This window comes from Myotis myotis, unplaced genomic scaffold (genome assembly GCF_014108235.1).
Source record: "Myotis myotis isolate mMyoMyo1 unplaced genomic scaffold, mMyoMyo1.p scaffold_m19_p_5, whole genome shotgun sequence".
In the NCBI taxonomy this organism is placed as follows: Eukaryota; Metazoa; Chordata; class Mammalia; order Chiroptera; family Vespertilionidae; genus Myotis; species Myotis myotis.
The window spans coordinates 102,681,972-102,703,486 of record NW_023416357.1 but is presented as its reverse complement, the minus strand read 5'-3'; the positions used below and the strand labels follow the sequence as shown (position 1 = coordinate 102,703,486).

General features: G+C 44.1%; 1 protein-coding gene across 2 annotated transcripts; it reads left to right on the top strand.

The window, feature by feature from the left end:
• The first annotated feature begins 572 nt into the window (after positions 1-572).
• JPT2 (Jupiter microtubule associated homolog 2) lies at positions 573-20,205 on the top strand. Of its 2 annotated transcripts, XM_036308752.1 has the most exons (6): positions 599-730; positions 3,971-4,335; positions 6,726-6,874; positions 12,673-12,815; positions 18,117-18,165; positions 19,184-20,205. In XM_036308752.1, the coding sequence occupies exons 2-6, from the start codon at positions 4,328-4,330 to the stop codon at positions 19,369-19,371; spliced, it is 537 nt and encodes a 178-aa protein (XP_036164645.1). In that variant the 5' UTR covers positions 599-730; positions 3,971-4,327; the 3' UTR covers positions 19,372-20,205. The 2 variants fall into 2 exon arrangements, with proteins under 2 accessions (XP_036164644.1, XP_036164645.1); XM_036308751.1 differs by lacking the exon at positions 3,971-4,335 and having other exon boundaries at positions 573-730.
• Positions 20,206-21,515: the final 1,310 nt, after the last annotated feature.

The following is a 21,515-nucleotide window of genomic DNA, read 5'->3' as shown; positions in this document are numbered from 1 at the left end:
CTGACGGCAGTGTAATTTAGTTACAGAACACTCCCAACTTTGTTTTTTGAGTCACAAATAGGGAAATGGCGCACTGAGTATGTCTTCCTGAGGGGCCCTTCTACCCCCTAGGACTGATCAGGACAGGAACTGCTGAATCCCCGAACACAGAATTCGCATTAGCGCCCTTTTGCCAACTAGCGGATGCCTTGGACCGGTTTGCAAAATCCGTAAGCAGCGGGTCAGAGGCCTTGGGGCAGAGGTTGCCGCCTAAGGAAAGTAGACTTTACCCTGTTCCTCCCACCCCTGCTTGTCCATCCCTCCCCTGTCGGTCGGGTCGCTCCGGCTCCCGCCCAGGGAGAGGTTCCCGTGGGGAGGGGGAGGGGCATCTGGCCTGGCCGCTAGGGGCACGGACCTACGTCCTGACCCCGCCCACCTCAGGGGCAGCCTGCCTTCTGCCGGCCTGCTGCCCAATGCCGACACCCGACGCCGTCAGCGGCACCTGCTCTCACCAATCGGCTGCGAGCACGGCCCTCTACACGCCCTCGCGTCTTGGAGCGGGGGCGGGGCCACGCGCCGCGATAGGGTGTGGCGGCATGACTGGCACCGGCATCGTCCTTTAAGCGCGGGCGGGTGATCCTCTAGCTGCGCGTTGCCGGGCGGGAACCGCGGCGCGGCAGACGACCAGGCACGGAGCAGCGGGCGACATGTTCCACGTTCCGGAGAGCGAGGGCGGCCGAGCCAGCTCCAGGTGAGGCGCGGGCACGGGTGTTGGCGAAGGCGAGGGCGCGGGAGCGGTGTGGCCGGCGGGGGAAGGCCTGCGGGTGATCTCACAAAACCACGCACGGCCTCCGCTTCCGCGTCGGAGAGATGGGCGCGCACGCGGATGTGCTCCGGGGTCCGCCAGCGTCCGGGCTGAGGGCCTGAGGTGCGCCTTTGCACATTTTTCGTCTATAGCGCCCCGAAAAGATACCGGCAGATGGTCTGCTGCTTCGGGTGGGCAGTTCCGTGCGCCCGGACCAGGCGGGTGTGTGCTGAGCTGCGGGGCACCCTGCCGGTGCCTGGTGGCTGGTGGGCGGGCCTCGGGAAGGTCACCATCCTGAAATCCTCCCCAAACAGCGCAGACCTGTGGGGCCAGCTGGAGCCCACTCCTAACCCCGCAGCCCGGTAGCCGGGCGTTCCCGTCCTTAATCCCGCAGCCGCGGAGCCAGGTGGAGCCCTCCCCTAATCCCGCAGCTCCGCGAGGTAGGCCCGGTACTGCCCTCCCTGCTTTGTTGGTGAACCAGGCAGGACGACACGTAATAGAAACGGAGATTCCCATTGCAGGTCTCGGCTGGGCGGCCACGTTCAGGAATACACCGCAGCACGCCTTCTTTCTTTTTTAGAGATTTTTTTTAATTGATTTTTTTTTAGAGAGAGAATTAGGGAGAGAGAGAGGAACATCCATGTGAGAGCAGAGTACTCCCTCCCTGCCCGGGATCAAGCCAGGAACCTGGGCCTGGATCCTGACCTTTGCATTGGACCTCGCCCAACCCAACCGCAGTGGCCAGGGCAGCACGCTTTCTTCTCAAGTTTAAAGTGCTCTGTGTATTGTGAGTCAGATAAGTTAGAGTTGTCAGAGCTGGCCAGGTGTGTCATGCCACCGGGGAGCCGCCAGCTTGCACTGGGGAGTTTTGGGTCTTCAGGTGCCCAAGAGTTCTCTTTATTGTGAGAGCTCTTCAGTGGCCCAGCCTTCCCACCAGAGTAGAAGAGAATGTGTGTGTGAGCACCGTTAAGATAAATGCCGAGTAGACTAGATACTAGCTACTAAATAAAAGACTGTAAACTCGGGGGAGTTAGGTCGGTATTCAGTACACTTAACGAAATAAGTAGTCATTAACCTATGGCACAATGACTACTAGTCACTTGCATCTAATTCTGTATGGATAGGGGGGCAGCAGGATGGATGAATCAAGTTTCTGCTGCCTGGTAACTGCTGTTCTGCCCCACCCACACCAGCTTCTTCCCAGCACTTTTCCAGTTGCGTTCATTAAGTACATTCCCTCTTGTTTACACTGCCTGGCACTGGATGCCCAGGAAATGTTGGTTAAGGAGAAAACGCCATGAGTCACGGAGAGAAGGCTGACTTCGTTCACTGCAGAGCTGGTGCTCTAAGGTAGTACTCCACACTTCTCCGGGAGACTCATTTTTGGAGAGGACATTATGAAAAAAAGAGAAAAGTCTTCCTTTCAGGACATTGAAGAAGGAAAAGGAGTCGTAATTGGATGATTACATGTAATTGGAAGCTCTGCTTGGGATCCCTTGGAAGCTTAGCTTTTGACCCCCTTCTTAGAGGAGTTGATTAACTAGGGCGTTGTAGGACTCACACTTTAATTGGCTCTGCTGGGAGGGAACCCAGGGGTGGTGTAGGATCGAGCACCCAGCCAGGTTTTCTTCTCTCAGACCTGTATCTCTGTATTCTTGATGAGGGATGATTTTGTGTTAAAGGGATTTTGAACTATGAAAGCATTTTAGTTTAGCCATCATTCATCTAGGGTCTTTCCTTTAAGCTATAAGGAATTTAATCCAAGTCTGTTTCACTGCTTTAATCCAACCCTGACCAATCCCCTAAAGCTTTCCTGGCACAGGGACAAGATCTCGGAAGGTCTCTGCTCATGCTGTACATAGTCCCTGAGCTGCGTGTTTGCTCTTCTTGTCACATGCCCCTTAGTTCCTCTTGTATTTTGAATATCTTTGTTGAAATATATTGAACGGATATTACAAAATGAAGAAGTAACCGGAAGGAAGCCCCACCATGTGGTTTCATCCCCAATATGTCTTTGCGCACTAGTATTCCCACCCCCTCCCCAAAACTAGTGTCATAGTGTTAACAGTGCAACTGATTGAGCCTTTGTGGGTTCTGTTCTTACTGAAATGTCTGTCTAACTCTTGGCCCCATTTCTTTGAGACCCTGTTGGGCAGCCTGGGCCGTGTGTGTATGACTGCCCCAGTATGGCTGTGAACCTGCCTTTGTGATGGAGATAGTCGCTGCCTCTTCCAGGGAGCTTGGCTGTTATGCACAGGAATCTCTGCTGTGGTATTATTGGCACCACTAGCCTTTTCTTCACTTGTTTTCAAAGGAAAATAAAATTCACAAAGGTACAGAGAGTAATAGAATAAACACTATATTTCCACCACCCCCATTTAACATTTCAGCATTTCAAATAGAGCTGTGGTTTATCTCCTGTGCCCCAAAGGCTCTTTCCTCACAGATCGCAAACTCAGTTTGGGCCTCGCCACGGATGCCTTTGGAGTTCCGCTAGCATTCAGCGCTTCTATGGCATCGCTCACAGAACACTGAAACCACCCATCACAGCTCTATTTTCCCAGCACACCTGAAGTTTCTCTAGGCCAAGGACTTGCTCTCACTCACCTTTCTATCGGCAGTGTCTGGCACAGGCTTGCCAGCGATAGGTGCTCAGAGGACATGAGTTGAACTGAATGAAGCAAGGGTGAGAGGCTGCGGAGACTTGGGAGATCCAAGAATGTAGAATGTGAGAGTCAAGAAAGCGTCCTAAGAGCTTTGAATCAAGATGAGTCTACCCAGAATCTGGTCTGACAATTTTCTGGGACCTTTAGGGTTTGAAAGAAGAGCCATGTTTCGAATGAGTTAGTAAAATGAGAATTTTAACTGATGCCAGCATGAGATGGTGTTAAATTCAAATCCGTTCTGAAGATTACAGGTCTCTATTCCCTTTTTCAAAGAGATGGCTGTGAAGACCCAAGCAGGTTGTACCTGCTGTAGCTAGCCAAGCAAAATATGAAGAATATCATTGTGATCTGGGCTCTCTCTCTGACTTATAAATACATACAGGCGTCAGATGGCCTCCCCGTGTCCACCAATAAAGTGCATCATCAGTCCTATTAAGTCTTTTAAGTCTAGTTATTGGTTAGTTTAAAAAAAAATTCCCCTCAAACTGAAGTAATTTTTTTCCTTCATTAAATCCTTAAGGAAACGCTAACTGCTGACCAGGCACCCACCTTTGCCATCCTCTGAAGCAGACAGGGACTATGGGCACCACATGGAAGGCCTGCAAGTTGCACTCTTGGCTTCTGTGGGGAACAGCTGGCCTGCTGGTCTCCCCAGGCCGGGGCTGGCATGTCTGCCCTGTAGAGCAGACGAGTGCTTTCTGCAGTCCTGCTTTACAGCCATGGAATCTCAGAGCTGTTCACTTTAAATTGCAGTGAATGATTAGCTCCCATTCTAGCTCTTTTGAGGAAACATTTAAATATCCTATTTTTGTGAACTAAATCTGTGACCGCGTTTATATAGCTTTCCAGTGAGGACTCGCCTCGAATCCGAGCATTCATGTGGTGGTGAGCTCTGTGATTTCATCTGTTTCTAAATGTTGTTGTTGCTTGGGACTTGCGAAAGAGCCTGGACCACGCACCAGTTTAAAACTCAATTTCAGTAGGCCCCTTTCTCCTTTAAGATGCATTTAAAAAAATCTTTCTAGGTGTTCTAAAAAGATGCTTTGAATTCACTGTGTTGCTGCTTTGTGAAACTAGACAAACTCAAGGTATCAGGGTAGAGCTTTGTGAAAATTTAATTCTTTAGTTATTGCAACAGTGACTCAAGGTCCTAATCTTCCTCTTCTGAAATGTTCACTTTAAAACCTCCCAAGATGGGGTAAGTGATCAACCAAAGGACTTGCATACATGCATATAAGCATAACCAATGGACACAGACACTAGGGCGGTGAGGGCATGTGCCGGGGGTGGGGGAGGTCAATGGGGGGAAAAGGAGACACATGCACTACTATTTGTAATACTTTAAACAACAACAACAACAAAATCCTCCCAAGGGGGACACTTCAGGTAGACACTGCTATTGTTGGCTGAACAGTGGGAATGCCACTATTCTTTGTAGGTGTTCAATTAAAATCAACCCTCATGTACACTATTCCTCTCGAAAGCACGCCTGCACCTTTCTTTTCTCTCAGGTGCGCATCTCCTAAACTCTAAGGGACCCCAGGAGAGCAACGGGCAGCAGCAGCTCATCCCAGGCTCACCCCCTGACCTGTCTCCAAGGCCCCTTTTCTCCGAGTTTCCAGTGAGCCAAAGCAGCCTGCCTCGTCTCTCTTCTGTTATTTCTTCTGTCCTAAGCCCTTCCTGTTTGACTGTCCCCAGCTTTAATTAAATAGACTAAAAAAAATAATAAAAATCAGCCAGCCCGGCTGGCGTGACTCAGTGGCTGAGTGTCAACCTAAGAACCAGGAGGTCACAGTTCCATTCCCAGTCGAGGGCACACGCCCAGGTTGTGGGCTCAATTCTAGTGTGGGGCATGCGGCAGGCAGCCTATCAATGATTCTCTCATTGACATTTCTCTCTCCCTTTCCCCTCCTCTCTGAAATAAATTAAAATGTCTTTAATTAAAACTAATCAACCATAGGTGTTTTATTTTATTTTTAATATATTTTTATTGATTTCAGAGAGAAAGGGAGAGGGAGAAAGAGATAGAAACATCAGTGATGAGAGAGAATCATTGATTGGCAACCTCCTACACTCCTCCTACTGGGGACCAAGCCCACAACCCAGGCATGAGCCTTTGGCTGGAATCAAACCTGGGCCTGGGACCCTTCAATCTGCAGGCCATCGCTCTATCCACTGAGCCAAACCAACTAGGGCAACCGTAGATGTTTTAGAGATGACATGGTGCATATGTGTTGATCTGAAATGAACAGTGGTGCTTGCAGGTGTTCAACATTTCACTGGTTATACTGGACTGGAGGACCAGAGATGATTATCTTGGTGTAGATTCTCAGGACTCACCTGGATTAATGTTGGTGGCACTCCCCATGGTCTAAGGTGACACTTGCCAGTAAAAGTGTGAGCCACATAAGGAATTTTAAATGTTCTAGTGGCCACATTTTTAAAAGTAAAAAGAATCAGAAAAAATTAATTTTAATAGACATAATTCAACCTAATATGTACAAAGCACTGTTTCAACCTGTGATCTATATAAATGTCAAGATTAAAGAGATATTTGGCCTTTTTGTCTTTGAAATCTAGTGTGTAGTCTACAGTTACAGTACACTTAAGTCCTTACTTCCACATCCAAGTGCTCACTAGCCACAGTGGCCGGTGGCTGCCCTTCTGAAGACCAACTCTGTGGGTCAGACTTGATCTGTGGTTAAATGGTGAGCTTCCCCCTCGTTTTTTCTTGGAGGGCTTTAAGAGGCATTAGGGCATAGTCCAAGCTCCAGATCCAGCCTGCCTGGGCTTGGGTCCTGGCTCTGCCACTCCTTGTGTGACCCTATCTTGTGATTTCTCTTCATCTCAGATGCATGGTCTGTGAAAACAATGCCTGCCTTAGAGGGCTGTGTGTAAGGTCTTTGGAACAATAGTTGGCATATAGTAAGCTACAGTCTTAAACACCACTGAATATATTTACTGTATGCTAATTAAAATTTGTATTAAATTCTGAATGTGGCTCAATTTACCTGTTTTAGAGAAACTTATAAGAGGTCCCAGGAATAATTTAAAAAATATACACGTTTCAAGTGGGTTTTTGGCGTAACCAAGACATACAGAGAAAACTTTTAAGGAAGCCTTAAGGGCAGTAGAGGAAGTTTGCCATAAAGCCATCTGTAAACTAGTCACGCCAGTTTGGAGTAGTTGCGGTGTGTAATTTTTTCATAGATGTTAATTATGGACATTGAAATCCAGGTCAGCCTCCATTTCTCATGCTTGCTCTGTGCTTGCAGGGGCATGCATCCCCCCGGAGGCGCATCGAGTGATCTTTTCGGAAGTCCAGACGAAGTTGTTCCTTCAAGTCGACCCAACAGGATGGCATCGAATATTTTTGGACCAACTGAAGAACCTCAGAACATGCCTAAGAGGACCAACCCCCCAGGTATAGGCTTTTGTGACTCATTGGTCCTTTGGCCTCTACTTGTCCTTATGAAGCTGCTCTTTTGATAAAATTTTCTTTTTCTTTAATCCTTTCACATATCTTCTGGTATAGGTTATCCATTGCCATCAGAGTTCTAGAATGTGAGAAAGGGTTGCTCAGTCATTCCTTGAATTCTCCCTCTGTAGCAACAGACATTGGCTGGGTGTAGGCACTGAGAATGCAAAGGCTGATGGTGGAATACTGGCTCCGGCCAGGGAGACTCTCCCAGTTGTACCATGGACTCCTTGAGATTCCTGAAATTGTGTACAGGTTACACATGTAAACATTTTTCTTGCCCTGGCCAGTGTGGCTCAGTTGGTTAAGTGTTGTCCCATGCATCTAGAGGTCGCCAGTTCGATTCCCTGTCAGGGCACATGCCTGGGTTGTGGACTCAATCCCCAGTAGGGGGTGTGTAGGAAGCAACTGATCAATGTTTTTCTCTCACTCTCTTTTTTAAAAAAACCAATAAAAAAATTTTTTTAAACAATTTTCTTAGGTGTTTTTTTGTTTGCTTGTTTATTTGTCTTTTTAATCCTCAACTGAGGGTATTTTTTTCCATTGATTTTTAGAGAGAGAGTGGAAGGGAGGGAGAAGGAGGGGAGAAGGAGAGAGGGAGAGAAAAAGAAACATTGATGTGAGAGACACATTGACTAGTTGCCTCCTGTATGCGCCCTGAATGGGGCTGGGGATCAATCCTGCAACCAAGGTACGTGCCCTTGACTGGGAATTGAACCTGAGACCCTCTGGTCTGTGGGCTGACACTCTAACCACTGAGCAAAACTGGCTAGGGCTGTTTGTTTTTTAATCCTCACCCAAAGATATGTTTTTATTGATTCTTAGATTGGGAGAGAGAAATATTGATGTGAGAGAGAAACATTGATCAATTTGCCTCCCTTTCGCACCCTGCCTGGGGTCGAACCTGCAACCTTTTGGTGCACAGAACAACCAAGTGAGCCGCCAGGGCAAGAAGAAAGGGTATTTTTTAGTCAGCTTGTTGGTGGGATTAAAACTCTAAAAGGATGACTTGGTCTAGCACACGTCTCTTAGTTCTTAGCCACATTCTGGTGGGTATAGTGGGAGAGCATCTTAGAACAATGTTTTCCTTGGCTAGTAGACTGTCCAGTTGATTGATCATACGGTGCTGGTTACCTAAGGAGCTCTCCCCTGTCTGTATCTATGAGGAAAAGGAAGGTTCATTCCATCTTTAAAGATTTTTGAGGCTAGACATAGGAATCAGTATTTCAGACAAATAATAAAATCAAGCAGAACCAGAGCTAGAGCTGCTTGCCACTCCACCTCAGTTCTAGGTGTGTGTGTATTCGACCAGTGCACATACTTCTTGACCAAACCCAAAGAAACAAAAGCAGTAGATTCAAAAGCTAGTGTTTTGTTTGATTTGTTGGGGGACAGGGAAGTGTAGATATAGTTATAGTAGAGAAGCGGGGAGTTTTACTGAGTAGTGTTCTCACTATCCAGTTTATGGGTGTAGGGCCAGGAGGGGTCAGCCCTGCACATCCTTTGTACCAGTAACAGCATAACAATGGGTCATGTGGCCGATTGAATCAAATCTCAGGCACCTGAAGGTGGACAAGCCAGCTCCTTTGGCTTTGCCTCAGCAGAGTGCATATCGAGCTGTCCCTGGGGTGTCAGGTTCCCTGGAAAGTGTTGCAACTTGGGGACAGTGCTATTCGGAATCTGAGAGCTGGTAGCATCTATACAATCCAGTGGTGGTTATGTGTTTGCTTTGTCTTTGTGATGGTTGTGTCTTACAAACTTTTCTGGTATGATCCCCCAGCTCTCGTGCCCAGTGGCCACCCTGGGCCCCTCTTGACTTGAGAGTGAGAAAGCCTGTCGTTCATGATTACAAGGTGTATTAACAACCAGCATGATTCCTTTTGCTGAGTTCCTCCTTCTTGTGGTCCTGTTATTTGAGCTTTGTTTTCTGTCCTGCCAAGTGCTCTTTAAAATTATCTGTGATGAGCACAGCTGGTGTGGCTCAGTTGGTTGAGCGTCATCCCATACATCAAAAGGTCACCAGTTCAATTCCCAGTCAGGGCACATGCCCAGGTTGGGGGGCTTGATCCCCAGTAGGGGTCTTGGAGGGGGTAGCTGATCGATATATCTCTCTCCTCGATGTTTCTCTCCCTCTTCCTGAAATGGGTTTTTGGTTTTTTTTATTGATATCAGAGAGGAAGGGAGAGGGAGAAAGAGAGATAAATATCAGTGATGAGAGAGAATCATTGATTGGCTGCCTCCTGCACACACCGCACACTGGGGATCAAGCCCGCAACCCAGACAATGTGCCCTGACTGGGAATCGAACCGTGACCTTCTGGTTCATGGGTCGACACTCAACCATTGAGCCAGACTGGCTGAACTGAAATCAGTTTTTAAAAAAAATTAAATGTGATGAATTCTCAAGGGAAGCTGGAAGTGGAAAACTGCTAGTTGTATCCACAACCCCAGACCTAAACGCCTGCCTTTGTTTCTTATTTAGTCTTGCAGACTTAGCCAGCATAGCCCATCAATGAGAGGGCCTGATTGAGAAAAGTGTGAAGGGCAGAGTGTGTGACTTAGTACGTGAGTCACGGAAAATTTACCAAGGATTGTCATACCCAGTGTGTCATTTACTCCTCATTTATGTGCTTTGCTACTGGCCTTGTTTAGATCTTCTACAGATTGTTTTTCCTGGTGGTCTAACAGTGATTGATATGTGCGGGTTTAATATCTGCCAGGGAGTATGCTAAATGCTTTGCAGGTATTTATTTAATTCTCTGTACAAATCTAGGAGGTAGTGGCATTACCCCCTTGACATGGAGAAAACTGAGGCTCAGGGCAGTTCACAGGTGTGTTAAGCCCCACAACTCATTGGTAGCAGAGCTAGCTTTTGCATATGGCTTTTCTGACTCCAGAGCTCCAACCTTACCTCCTGAGTATATCTACTGGGATAAATTACTCAGAATAGAAGTGTTGAGTGATTTAAAATACTGATAGATACTTCCAACTAGTCTTTAATGGGTGGCCCAGTGTTCACCCATTAAATGGGTTCACCCATGTGATGTTGCTCCTCACACTCTACCATCATATATCTTAAATTTATTTTTCTTCAGTTATGGATGGATTAAGCACCTTTTCTATCTGGAAAGCTGAATTCATCTTTCAGGTAAAATATTGAGTAATAGACATGACTAATTGAAGTTCAAAAACAGAGCTATAGGGTTGGACATATACACAGTAAAACCTAAAATAAATAAGTTTGCAGTTTCTAGAAAATTGAGGCATGGAGTGATGTGAAAGGAATACTCAGGTTTCTGTGAGCTGGTGGCATCAATACAATCTGTTGGTAGGTATGTGGGTGTTTGCTTTGTCTTTATTTGTGATAGTTGTATCTTATGAACTTTTCTGTTACGTTTAACAATTTAGAAAATGTTTTTAAATGAGCGTGGCTCTAGCCAAAACCTTCATATTGAGTTACTTTTATCTAACTTTTTTTAAAAGCTGAATATTCATTTTAAAAACTAGAGGCCTGGTGCACAAATTTGTGCATGGGTGGGGCTGCGGGCAGTTGGCCAGCTGGCCCCACCCCCTGGTCGAACTCCCAGTCAAGGGGACAATGTGCATATTAGCCTTTTATTATATAGGACAGGATAATTCACTTCAGCATCACCAGAAACAACGCAATAAGGGGATGACCTCAAGCGTTACTTTTTCTTCACCTTGTGGCCTAGACGTTTTTGCTAACAGCACACTGTTAATGACAGCCTGGCAGCATGTTCCCGCATGTATTTCACCGGCTGCCCCAGGAAGGTATTATTACTTATACCTTGTTAGAGTTGAGAAAATGGGGACAAAAGAAAGTTGAGGTCACTTGTCCCGGCTCACCAGGAAGTGACTGAACAGGGTCTCCATCCATCAGTCTGGCCATAGCTCAGCTGTCCTTAACACCATGCAGAGCTGATTTCCCATCCCCAGAGTTCCCAGCGTGGTGTCTGTGGCTCCTTGGGAGGTCCATAGCCAAGGTTCAGGTTTGTAATCACCCTGATGTTATATGAATGTGCGTCTGCACATTTTCCTGCAGAGCAGGCCCGCGTGTTCTGTGTCCTCCCAACCAGCAAAGGCAGGGAACTGCAGTCCAGTCGCTCCTTTCTGTGCACCATGATTCTACGTGTCCCCTAGAGAGCGGTCACCAACCTTTTGGGCTGCCCTGGAGGACTGGCATCCTGGAAGGCCACTCTGCTTTATTTATTATTTATTTATTTCATTTACTTATTTATTTTTTATTTCAGAGAGGAAGAAGAGAGATAGAAACATCAATGATGAGAGAGAATCACTGATCAGCTGCCTCTGCATTCCCCCTGCTGGGGTTGAGCCCACAACACGGGCCTGTGCCCTGACCGGAATCAGACTGGTGACCTCCTGGTTCATAGGTTGACACTCACCCTCTGAGCCGCACCAGTTGGGCATCCACTCTGCTCTAGAATCCACTCCAACAGCAGGGTCGGCAGGCTATCGAGAGAACAAATCCCCGAGGAGCCTCCTGCTCTCTGAGCTCCCACGGGACTCGTCATTCATACTGTTTTTAGCATTCATGGCCTTCTTTTGAAGCAGTGTGGGTTATTGTAGCCAAGAAACGACTGTAATCACTTTTCCTTATTCAGATATAAGCAAAAAAGAATACCCCCCCCCCTTTATTTTACATTAAGATGTTGTGTGCTAGGTAGATTGTTTTACACCATTTTTCACTGAACAGTATGTCCAATACAGAGAAAATACAGCCAACATTTATTGAGCATTTATGTCCCAGGCATTGTTCGAAGCATCTGACATATGAGCTACAGTAAGTCATTGAATCCTCTCAGTGCTGTGAAGAAGATCCTTTTATTACCCCCAGTCTACAGATGAGGAATTTGGGGCACAAAAAGGCCAAGTAACCTCTGTACAGTCGTATAGCTATTTAATGGAGTGCATCTTCTTTCCTCCTATAATATTGTTGGTGCACCAGGGCCATGATGACAATGGTCCCAGCGTTTAGCAGAGCACTCTGGAAAGGAAGTGCATGTGTGGTGTTTGCCCAGTGAATAAATGACATATTGGTATTGTATAGTAGCCATCTTTCTACTTAATGTGGGGCATTTAAACATTTACTTTTCATGGCCAGGCCTTACTCATCAGCTTATACGAAGTTACATCTTAGATGCATGTCTTCATTATGTCTTATCAGATGACTTAGAGTTGGCAGCAAAGATGTTAAATGTCTGTGTTTTGCTGACATATCTACTTGTCACTGGAAATTCTAGCCAGAATGAGGTCAGAAAATTACTACTAAATGTTATTTTCCAGATTACAGCTTTGCCTGTAACAGGACATGTTATTAAATTCATTCCTTTCTGTCTGACCTAAAAACTTAGAAACTTTTTGCTTTTAACTTGCTAAAGAACATTTCATGGGTTTAATGAAGAAGATTCTTTAACAAAAAAAGCATGAAAAGTTCAGGGGTAAAGAAATTGGGGGCGGGAGGGGATGCTGCTTTATGCCCTCTCACCGTCTTGCCTCCCAGTTCAGCTCAGTTCCAAAATGAAGGCCCCAGCAGGCACCTGGGAAAGGGGTTAGGTCTTTAGGGACTCACTATCCCCCCCTTGTTGGCCTGAAATCAGGACGGGACTAGGGTGTTACTAAGAGGAGCTCTCTGAAGTGATGAGTGTGAAAGGCAGGAGCAGGGAGGTGTTCTGGATTGCTCACTGCTCTGTGTTGTCTCTGCAGGGGGAAAAGGAAGTGGTATCTTTGAAGAATCCATGCCTGTGCACACTCGACAGCGTCTGAACCCGCCTGGTGGGAAGACCAGTGACATTTTTGGGTCCCCAGTGACGGCTACTTTACCCTTGGCACATCCCAACAAACCCAAGGTATGGACTCCATTCGGATAGTAGGCATAGAAAGAACAGCAAACATTGAGCCAGGCTCTTTTTCTCAAAGGCCCTGAGGCAGCTTGGACATGTTATTAGGAATAGACAGGAAGGGTGACGTTGGTTTTCCTGGGTGCAGTCATTAGTAATTGAGTTTTGAAACTCCCCTGAGTCATCGGAGAAATAGATTTCATCCTCGTGATGATGGAGCCCTGGGGGAAACTGGTCTTAGTGTGTTGATAGCAGCAACTGCCCACTGCAGATAGGCGGCTGCTCTTCTCTGCACAACACTGAGGGGTGGCAAGAATAGTTACAGAATTGTTCATACAACAGAGAAGCTTATGTTTCACAAAAATTTCACAATTTTTAATGGCTGTTGATAAGTACAACTGCATTGGACTAAAATTCACCAAGTATTTAGAATTCATGGGTTCCCTACTTACACTTTTTTAAATCTTTTTTTTTTTTCTGGTCAGCCCTTACCCGAGGATACTTCTCCATTGATTTTTAGAGAGAGTGGGAGAGAGAGAGAGAGAAACATTGATGGGAGAGAGACACATCAATTGGTTGCCTCCTGCATGTGGAGATCAAACTTGCAACCGAGGTACATGCCCTTGACCAGACTCAAACCCAGGATCCTTCAGTCTGAGGGCTAACACTATCCACTGAGTCAAACTGGATAGGGCTACTTTTTAAAATCTTATTTATCACCTTTGGAGAATGACAGAGGATCAACTCAATATCATGAAAACTGCTAAGAGAGTCAAACATTTGTTTGTTTGTTTTAAATATGTTTTTACTGACTTTAGAGAGAGGAGAAGGGAGGGAGAGAGAGAAAAACAAAACATTTAATCGGCTGCCTCCTGCATTCCCACTACTGGGGATTGAGCCCATAATCCCGGCATGTGCTCTGACCAGGAATTGAACCAGTAACCTCTCAGCACGGGATATGCTCAATCAACCTAGCCACAACGACCAAGACAGAATCAAGCATTTAGACAGCATTTTCTGCATGAATTGTACTTCAGGATAACAGTTTTTAAGGCAAATTTGCCTTTTATAAAAGTACTCTAGCCTGTAAGTGAAGAAGGAATATCAGAATTCAAATATCACCATTCTGCAGAGTTGTAATGAAATTGTGAATCTAGGCAGTGATCATCAGTGGTTCTTAACGTCACAAAATGAGAGACAAACCAAAAATTATAGGACTCATAATAGACCACCTTTGATTATCAAAAAAAAACAGGACCGAATGAGATCAAACCTCATATTAGTTGATACCACAGAGATTCAGAGTTATTGAAAATATGGGAAATTAGTAGCAGTGTGGAGGGATATTCTAATTTTTTAAAAAAAGACTTAAGAACACAATCCCTATCAAAATCCCAACAATGCTTTTTTTAAAAAAATAGACCCATTTTAAAACTCATATGGAATTTCAAGGGACCCGAAGAGTCGAACAACCTCGAAAATGAAGAACGAAGTTGGAGGTTTACTCCTCGCAATTTCAAATTTACTATAGTAATCAAAATTGTGTGACGCTGACATAAAGATAGACAAATAGAGACCAGAACTTGGCTGGAGATCCTGGCTAGAGATCCTGGCTAGGCTGCTGATCAACTGAACGCTGTCTCCGTGTCATTCCTTCTTCGCCGACTCCGTCCACACCTTTGGGGACCCCTGGACCTGCTGGGGTTGGACTCCGGCAATACAACTTAGAACCTTATTTAATTATTTGTATGGCACTGGATTCTCATTCCTGAAAGAGTAGTAGAATATGTCTTTCTTTCTCATATATATAGTGTAAATTTGAATACCTATGAAATTTTATAAAAAGTATGTAGCATGAGTTAAGAATTTAAATATTTAAAGTTCACATCTCCACTTTACCCACCAAGAAAGGACATTCAACCCTCTATTTAGCTATAATTCAAAAATCCTAGTGGAGGCCTCTGGCCCAATTTGTTTTACTTACCCACTACCCACAGTTAGCAGAATAGGATATTGTGATTGGCATCTTCCTCTAGAGCTATTGGGCTGAAGAAGGGCTAGAGCAAATTGTCACAAGTAGAAAATGCTATTATGAAGTGAAGGGAGGCTTTCTTAGAGGAAGAAAGAATAACTGTCCACAATAGGAAGGTAACGAGGATGGAATGTTATAATTTGTGTGAAATACGGGTCAAGGGTATTATACCTGAAGATAGGGTGCCCACATAGGTATCCATATCACCCTGAAATCAGCAGGAAAAACCAACTAATTAATAACTCTTTTTCAAACAATCCAGAACTTCTCACCATATATTTTCAGTGCTATGCTATGCAGTCACTGCTAAGTGGAGTGGTATCAGTAAGACTTGTTTTATATCTTTACATTAGATAATTATGCCTTCCTCTTCTTTGTTGCTTTATTTGTTTGTTTATTTTATTTTTTGAGGCATGGGCTAGATAATCATATTCTTTGTAAGTTGTAGACATCCCACAAAGTACTACAGTATATATAGTATATATAGTAGACAGTAAATACTCAAAAAATATACATTTATTAACCAACCTTTCACTTCTCCCATCATGTATCTTAGTTGATGATTTTCCTGCTGTTTCCAGCCAAAACTGCCATAAACTCATGAGCTAAGACTAAAAAAAAAAAAAAAAAAAAAGATAGACAAATAAACCAGTGGAATAAAATTGAGAACTAAGAAATAAATTCACGTTTATGGTTAAGTGGTAATATCCACAGGGTGCCACGATCATTCATTGGGGAATAGAACAGTCACTTCAACAGATGTTGCTGGGGAAATTGGATATGCACATGCAAAAAATGAAGGTGGACCCTTACCTTACACCATATACACTTACCTTACACCATATACAAACATTATCTAAAAATGGGTCAAAGACTACATTTAAGGGCTAAAACTACAGAATTCTGGGAAGAAAATTTAGGGACAAATCTTTTTGATCTTACTAGATTTGATAGTGGCTTAAATATGACACCAAAAATAAAGGCAACAAAATTTCAAATAAATAGGACTTCATTAAAATTTAAAAACTTTCAGCCCTGGCCGGGTACCTCAGTTGGTTAGAACATCGTCCTGCTATGCCAAGGTTGTGGTTCCATCCCCAGTCAGGGCACATACAAGAATCAACAATGAATGCATAAATAAATGGAACGACAAATCGATTTCCCTCTCCTCTCCTTTCCCTTCCTCCCTTTCCTTCCCCCTTCTCTCTCTCAATCAGTAGAAAAATTTTAAAGATACCATCAATGGTATTAATTACAGTAGCCAAGATATGGAAGCAACCTAAGTGTCCATTGATAGATAAATGAATAAAGATGTACATATATACAGTGGAATATTATTCAGCCATAAAAAAAGAATGAAATCTTGCCATTTACGGTAGTTTGGATAGAACTAGAAGGTATTATGCTTAGTGAAATAAGTCAAACAGAAAGATAAATACCATATGATTCACTTATATGTAAAATCTAAGAAACAAAGTAAATGAACAAACTCAGATGCAGAGTACGAATTGGTGGTTGCCAAATGGGAGGGGGGTTGGGGTGCTGGGTGAAAAAAATGAGAGGGAAATTGCCAGTTATAAAAATAGTCACAGGCCTGGCTGGTGTGGTTCAGTAGTTGAGTGTCAACCTGTGAACCAGGAGATCACTGCTAGATTCCCGGTCAGGGCACATGCCCAGATTGCCTGCTTAATTCCCAGTGAGGGGCATGCAGGATGCATCCCATCAGTGATTCTCATCATTGACATTCCTTTCTCTGTCTCTGTCTCCCCCTTCCTCTGAAATCAATAAAAATCTATTTAAAAAAAAATAGTCACGGGCTATAAAGTACAGCATAGTGAAGAGTCAACAATATTATAATAACTATGGTGTCAGATGGGTAATAGGCTTATAGGGGTGATTACTTTGTAAGGTATATAAATGTCTAATCACTTTTTCATACACCTGAAATTAATATGTATGTCAACTGTAATTAAAAAATAATTTTTAAAAAACCACTATCGCCGAAACCGGTTTGGCTCAGTGGATAGAGCGTCGGCCTGCGGACTGAAAGGTCCCAGGTTCGATTCCGGTCAAAGGCATGTACCTGGGTTGCGGGCACATCCCCAGTGGGAGATGTGCAGGAGGCAGCTAATCGATGTTTCTAACTCTATCTCTCTCCCTTCCTCTCTGTAAAAAAATTAATAAAATATATTAAAAAAAAAACAGACTATCATGAGAATGAAAACACAACCCATAGAATATATGAAATCACATATCTGATGAAGGTTTGCTATCCAGATTATATAAAGGATTCCTACAACCAAACAACAAAAGACAACCCAATTCAAAATGGACAAAGGATTGAATAGACGTTTCTTCAATCAGCACATGAAAAGATGTTCAGCATTCTTAGTCCTTAGGGAAACGCACATGAAAATCACAAGGAGGTAGCACTTCACACCCACGAGGATGACCATTATAAAAACAAAACGAGAACAGAAAATAACAAATGTTGTTTGTTGGCAAGAATATGGAAAAATTGAAACCAACAATGCTATTGAGAATGTAAAATGGTTCAGCCAATGTGGAAAACAGTTGGAGTTTCTGAAAAAGTTAAACATAGAATTTACCATGTGATCCAGCTATTCCCCTCTTAGGTATATATTCCCAGAATTTGAAAACAGGCATTCAAATATTTGTACACCTATTTTAATAGCAGTACTTATAGCGATGCTATTAAACAATCCAAGTGTCAACCAACAGGTGAATGGATAAATAGAATGTGTTATACATACATAATGGGATATTCAGCCATAAAAAGGAATGACATTTCTGATACATGCTACAAGATGGATGAGCCTTGAAAACATCCTAATCTTCTAAAATTTGGGTATTAGATATTTAAGGAATCAGTTATTTTTGTAATTGTGTGAGTGTTATGGGTGTTTGGTTGGTTTTTAGGACATTTTTAAGAGCCACGTCTTGAATTATTTATGGGTAAGTGAAATTTCTAGAATTTGCTTTAAAATAATTCCACAAGGGGGTGGAGAGATTGTAATTGGGAGACTGTGGCTGAGACCAGGATGGCAATGAGTTGATGTCATTACAGCTCTACGGCGGGTTATGAGGGGATTCACAGTGCTACTTTGTTTATGCTTTAAATTATCCATAATAAAAACATTTTTAGAAGTTGAAAATGAACCCAAATCATCCATCTATGTCTTGATTTTCATCGTCCATCTGAATGATCGTAAAAAGTTTCTGAATCACATATTGACCTGGGGTTTGCCTTGTTGCAGGACCATGTGCTCTTGTGTGAAGGAGAAGACCAAAAATTGGACCTTAAAGGTGAGTTTGTGTCCTGTCCCTTCCCCTGAGTGCTCTCACTCTGAAAGAGTTGCTGGTGCACCCAGAGAATGAGAGGTAATATTCCTGTGTCCCTTGCAAGCCAGCTGAGAAAAACAAGGTTGTGTTTATTGCTGAGGATTTAAGATTTAAAGAAGGCCAGGGAAATGGGCTCAGCTATTTCTGATGATAGCTTTTCAACTGCTCATCACTGATTTTTCTTCACAACTTGTCATTACTCATCAGCCTAGGCCTAAGACCCAAGGTGTTCTATTCTAGAAGCTGGTCTTTTGTAGGGAAGGGCAGGGATCCAAAGCCTCGTGACTGCGGGTAGCACCAGGAGAACTAATGCAGAAAAGAAGGGCATAAGAAGAGCAGGGACAGGAATGATGAGCAGAAAGAATGTGAGGCTTGCATGTGGTGGGGAGAGCTGGTGCTTCCACAATCCATCACCCAGGGAGTGAGCTGCCCCCATGGTGAGGCTAGATGTCAGACTTGGAGTCCCACTGTTGTTCTCAAAGCTGACAGCACTGATTGCTGCCTTTGGGTCACCATTTCCCTCAGTTGACGACCAAGATATGTGGGAATTCATTCATTCACTCAAAACATCCAGAGTAATAGTGTCAGAAAACCTTGCCTCATCTTGCTAGACCCTCCAGTTAAGACTGGCTTCCTCTCTGTTCATGCTTGCTTTGAGATAGTGTGCTTTTTATATTTTTGGTGGAGAAAAAGGGAAATGGAGTCCAACAAGCAATATAAAGAAGTATTCAGATTATTTAGGAATGTATCGAGGATTATTTATAGTACTGAGCCCCACTTTATGCCCAGTTCAAGAATGGCCTCTGCTAATAATCAGTGAGTCTTCTTGGCACAGACGGAAGCCTTGCTCTGTTTTTCTGTCTTCCCATTACAGAATGCATTTCTTGCTAGCTGGTCTATGTCACAGACTGTCCATGTGCACAGCTCGCCCATCCAGGTGTTGGGGAGCCTCTAATGGATGGTTTGTTGCTTTGTCCCACAGCTGCCATGAGCACCTTGCCCAGAGAAGAGCCAGGTGAGAAAGGTGGCCCAAGAGAAGCAGACTCTGCCCAGGAGCCCCAGCCCACACCCACGGCTGACAACCATGAGCCCAGGCTGGGCCCACGTCCTCGATCTCACAACAAAGTCCTGAATCCACCTGGAGGCAAATCCAGCATCTCCTTCTACTAGAGAAGCTATTGCTTCCCCTGTAGCCAGATAAGAAACTCGAGAGATAGGATTTCAAATATTATAGTTTCCTTTAGCCCAAAGGAACGGGGGTGGGGAGAGGGTCTGTCGTGTATCTGAAGCCACTGCTCAGGCTCCCCTGCCACCACAAGAGCCACAGAGGACCTCACCTTCCAGACTGCCGAGAGACATATCTTTGTGGGGGGCTGTGACGCCGTGGTGAACAGTCCTACGTAATTTTGGAGGAACTTCCAGATGGGCTGGGTGGGGAGCTGGTGCAAGGCTACAGGGTTCCTGATGAAGTGAGATCTTCCAAGTCCTGGTTGCATCGGTGACCTGCCAGCCAATTGGGTATCTAGGAATCACTCCACACAGTAGCAGAGTTCAGAGCCTCAGAAAGAAAGCCAAAAACCAACTGTGCATTGGGCATAAGCCGAAACACTAGTCTCCATTCTTGGGACTATTGCTGCTAACCCGAGACGACCTTTGCACCCAGGCACAGAGTATTCTGCAGTCTTTTCTTGAAACATTTTGAGTGCTTTCCCTCGGCAGCTGTCAACAAAAACCAAAAAGTTTTCTCAGTCTTAGGCTTTATGGAGAGATTTTGTACCTTGATCCTCTGGGGTGATCTATCTGCCTTTCACTCACAATGGACTGGACTCAGTCTCTTCACAGACTGGTTTTGCTTATGAATTGTTTTGGGTGTTTTTTTCTCTCTCATCCTTAAATTTCAGTCTTAGCTCTTCAACACTAATGTGGACAGTTAATTTATCTGCAAGGCCCGCTGACTTCTGTAAGACTAAAACTCTACCCAGATACATAATTGGGTTATTTAAATCTTTCATGTGTCTTACTTTCTTCCTGTTGACATTGGGAAGAAGAGATACTTGGGAACCTTGAGTTCTTAGGTTTAATAATATCTAAAGAGCTATTCTTAAACACCAGCTTCACATAAATGACTACTGACTCTGGTCTGTTTCTGACACCTTTCTAGACAAAAAGTTAGTTGCTCAGGTGCACCAAAGAGGAGGGAAGGTTTGCTTAGGCCACCCTTTATAAAGCTTTGAAGCCCTCTGGGCCAGAACCTTTGGACCATAAATCAGTTTCCAGAAGAGACTTGGAGACCTTAGGCTAGGTGATTAGTTTGGCAAAAAAGCCTTAACTGGCCAATTCTGTGATATTTACCAGCAAAGGTAACTAGTAAGTTGTGTTGCTTTAATCTGTCAGGCAGAAGTTTATCCCATTGAGCCTCCTAAGAGTTACAGTCTACATCACTCATGCTGGACCAGTAGTTAACAGAGGAGAGAGAGGGTTTGTGTGGTGGTTGCTGTTGGTATGGGTGCCTGCAGAGCTAATGCCAGGTGCTGAAAATGTCTTCGTCTTTAAAATTGAGAAAAGAAACACGTGTGTTCAGTGATAGCCACAGTGGCTGAGACACTTAAGTGCCTACAGGAGCTGCCTCCCAAACCCCACTTACACCCAGCACACTGAGGGGATCTGCAAGTGGCTTTGTCAACCAAAGAGTTTCCCTCCTTTCAGTTATCCTGCTGACTCTGGAGCCAAGAAATAGGTATTTCATGTGACTTTATCAAGTACTTCCTGTCTCCGTGTTTAAAATGGTCATTTTTAAGAAATTGTTTGGAATTCAGAGTATTTTTCCCCCATTAAGAAATGTCATAAATGGTGGTTAACTTTTAAGCCCAAACACACTAATTTGTTTAACATAAATGAAATGTACTAATGGTAGAAATGAACTGCCATTTGTAACTACATTTTGCTTTTAATACACAAGAAAATAATTAGTGAATTCCAAATTGGGTTGCTGGCATTGTGCTGCTGGCCCTTGCGGCGTCACCCCCACCCTCACTGTCAGCCAAATGAGAGGAAGGACTCTAGTTCTATCCACTGGCAGAGATCCACGAACTCTTAGCATCCTGTTATCAACCTCTTAAGCTGCATTGAAAAATTACCAGTCTATTTTTATTAAGCCTTAAAACTTTTTATGTGCATTTGGTGCCAACTTTTTTCTAGAGCTGTATCAAAAACAAACCTGTACTCACATCACAATGTAATTTTGATAGGAACATTTTGTTATTTTTACAAGGCAGAATTGGGTGTAACAGTTGAAATAAACTTCGTAATCATGT